The following is a 2,560-nucleotide window of genomic DNA, read 5'->3' on the forward strand; positions in this document are numbered from 1 at the left end:
TTAGGAAAATTAAATTATTATATTTTCTTCCTTTTCCTACGTCGGTCGTGGGAAAATACACTGTGTGACCCTACAAAATTCTGGTGAAACCTTTTGTGGAAAACTTTCTGGGAATTACCCACGAATGTTCTGGGAAATTATTTTCCCACCAGCCATTTTTCCACGGAGCGCCTCCCCTGGGAATATCGTGGAAATATTCAAATTTCACACAGATTTTTCACCGATTCTTCCCTGGGAAAAGACTGAATTTCTAGTAGTGAACGTGATCTCTTCAACGTCCATGTCTTTGGATTAACGCTAAAAATTAGACCAAATTAACCTACATAAATGTGTGTTTAAGGAGAAACAACAAGTGCATGCAGAAATTGAATAATTGAAAGCAATAAAATGACGTGTGTGATATTCAGATGCATGATCTATATATTCTGTTTCATATACACCAAATGCACGACTAATCATTTGGAGATCACACATACTATGTTTTTTGGACCATATTGTGCATCAATAGAATAAGAACAATAATTTTTCATGTCTAATTTAAATGATATAAAGCACTTGATCACACATAAAATAAAGCCTTTATTCAAACATTACATGAAAGGAAAACCCTTTATTCAAACATAAATGAAAGGAAATAAAGCCACACACTTAAAATCTCATCTCAGCTCGCTCAAAACTCATACTCCTCGCGATCCAAGAAAAGCCAAGTTCCATCTTGTTGTTGAACCATCCCTTTGTGCTTCTCAACCCACCAAAGCCCAGGAATACAATGTTCATCTTTTAGTATATTCCCCATCTTGTTGACAAGCGAGATATTGCGATTCACTTCTAGTTTAAAACCTGCTAATATACTAATTCCTTGAGTACCAGCAACTCCATGCAAGTATGGCTCCAACAAATGCCAACTAACAATATCTCCAGGGGGCTTCACATATGGAGATTTTGTGGTGTCAATCATTAGCTCTTTCCCTACGTCTATATAGCCAATGGGTGGGTATTTCGGAACAATATCCAATACATTATGAATTCTCAAGATATGAAGATTATTCAGCTTGGAAAATGCCTTGTGAAAATTGAAATCCCCAACTTTAGGACTTGCGAATACAAAAGCTGTCACTGGAAATTCTTTGCCTTCGGTTGTTTTGTTGATTCCGTTGAAAGTTATGTCAACTGCATTTAAGGTTGCAAGTGATGCACCTAAGCTATGGCCAGTCACTGTTATGCTGACATCTTCATTCTTATATTCCTCAACCAATCTTTTCACTTCTTCAATTACCTAAAAGGAAAAAAACCGACGAAACAGTCACTATTTAGCTTCATGAAATCATGCAAGTAGTTCTTTCTCTTTCTAAAGTGTCTTTTTATAAAGAATAAGAACAAAGAAAATTTTAATTATGCTTTCTAAAATCTAAAAAGCTCTTTTAATTTACACAGACATAATATAATTAAGTAATTAAAAATATGCTCTTTTTAACATATTAAACTTTGAGATGAGATAATCACAGGTTTCAATAGTGAGGGCTAGAAAGATCCGGTCTTGTTTATGAAACTCAAATATTAGTATTAGAAGTTAATCTTATATTGAAAACGGAATACTAACTGAGAAGTAAGGAATTATATTCTTGTAACGTAAAGCATGGAAGTATTCTAAGCAAGTTAACATGTACCTGATCCCTGACACAAGTCTTATTAAACTGTGATCGTGAACTTTCTGATGTATAAATATTATAGAAGCCGTGATGCACCAAAGGTTGAAACAAAGGAAGCAAACCCCCATCACCAAAAACTTTGGGTGCTGGGACAAGTAGAAATTGAAAGTCATTCACCCATTCTAAGTTCTGCATTGTTCCTCTCCAATTAATCACAATATCCCTCCTTCCTAGTGAAACTTTACCTTCATCAGTAGCCACAGCAACATACCCCATAAAATTTGATTCTTTACTCCATGCTTCTCTTGACAATGATTTAACAACGAAAGCATCGGGAAGTGGAATGGATGAGGTAGCATAGAAAAATTTGGTTACACGATACTTGAGTGGATCAAGTCCAACCCCAGTAAAGAGATTCTCCATCGAGTATCTGCTAGCTCCTGCATATTTGGATGCTTTCTCTGTAATGAAAGTGTCGTAAGTTGCTTGAGCCAATTCTCCATATTGAATGATATATCTACGAAGATCAAGATCCAAGGGGTTTAATAGTCCTTCCCAATTATTTTTTCCACTGAGTTGCTCCCATTTCTCAGCCATGCAAGCCATTCTTTTTTTCTTCTTTTATGTTTGTTTTACTCTTTGTTTTCCCTTGGTATGTGAACAACATTATAAGCCCATGAATTTATAGTGAAGCAACTTCGTTTCTCTCTACTGTTTCTCATGCATGAAACGTACATGTTTCAATTTTAATTTTTTCTTGTCAACAAGGTCACTTATCTCTCAGTGCATGCCCATGCAATAATAATTGAAATGACCAAGCAATAGTGCTAATAATAATAACCATCTCCATTAATTCTAACTACCAAACCGTACCCTTCTGTCCCCATTAATGCAAACGTAACCGAGTTAAA

The 2,560-nt window shown here is 35.5% G+C and overlaps 1 protein-coding gene across 1 annotated transcript; it reads right to left on the reverse strand.

The window, feature by feature from the left end:
- Nucleotides 1-560: 560 nt before the first annotated feature.
- On the reverse strand, nt 561-2,351 carry LOC107761426 (phospholipase A1-IIgamma-like). The gene is made up of 2 exons (XM_016579649.2): nt 1,668-2,351; nt 561-1,276 (listed from the first exon to the last, which is right to left on the reverse strand). The coding sequence occupies exons 1-2, from the start codon at nt 2,253-2,255 to the stop codon at nt 671-673; spliced, it is 1,194 nt and encodes a 397-aa protein (XP_016435135.1). The 5' UTR covers nt 2,256-2,351; the 3' UTR covers nt 561-670.
- Nucleotides 2,352-2,560: the final 209 nt, after the last annotated feature.

The sequence above is a fragment of the Nicotiana tabacum genome, chromosome 24, assembly GCF_000715075.1.
Source record: "Nicotiana tabacum cultivar K326 chromosome 24, ASM71507v2, whole genome shotgun sequence".
NCBI classification, from domain to species: domain Eukaryota; kingdom Viridiplantae; phylum Streptophyta; class Magnoliopsida; order Solanales; family Solanaceae; genus Nicotiana; species Nicotiana tabacum.

Bases quoted from the DNA above. Each gene is read 5' to 3' on its own strand.
- LOC107761426 (XM_016579649.2), bottom strand. From the start codon at position 2,255: ATGGCTTGCATGGCTGAGAAATGGGAGCAACTCAGTGGAAAAAATAAT. The intron at 1,277-1,667 runs GTACATGTTAAC...TTTTCCTTTTAG, and splicing joins AGACTTGTGTCAGGGATCAG to GTAATTGAAGAAGTGAAAAG.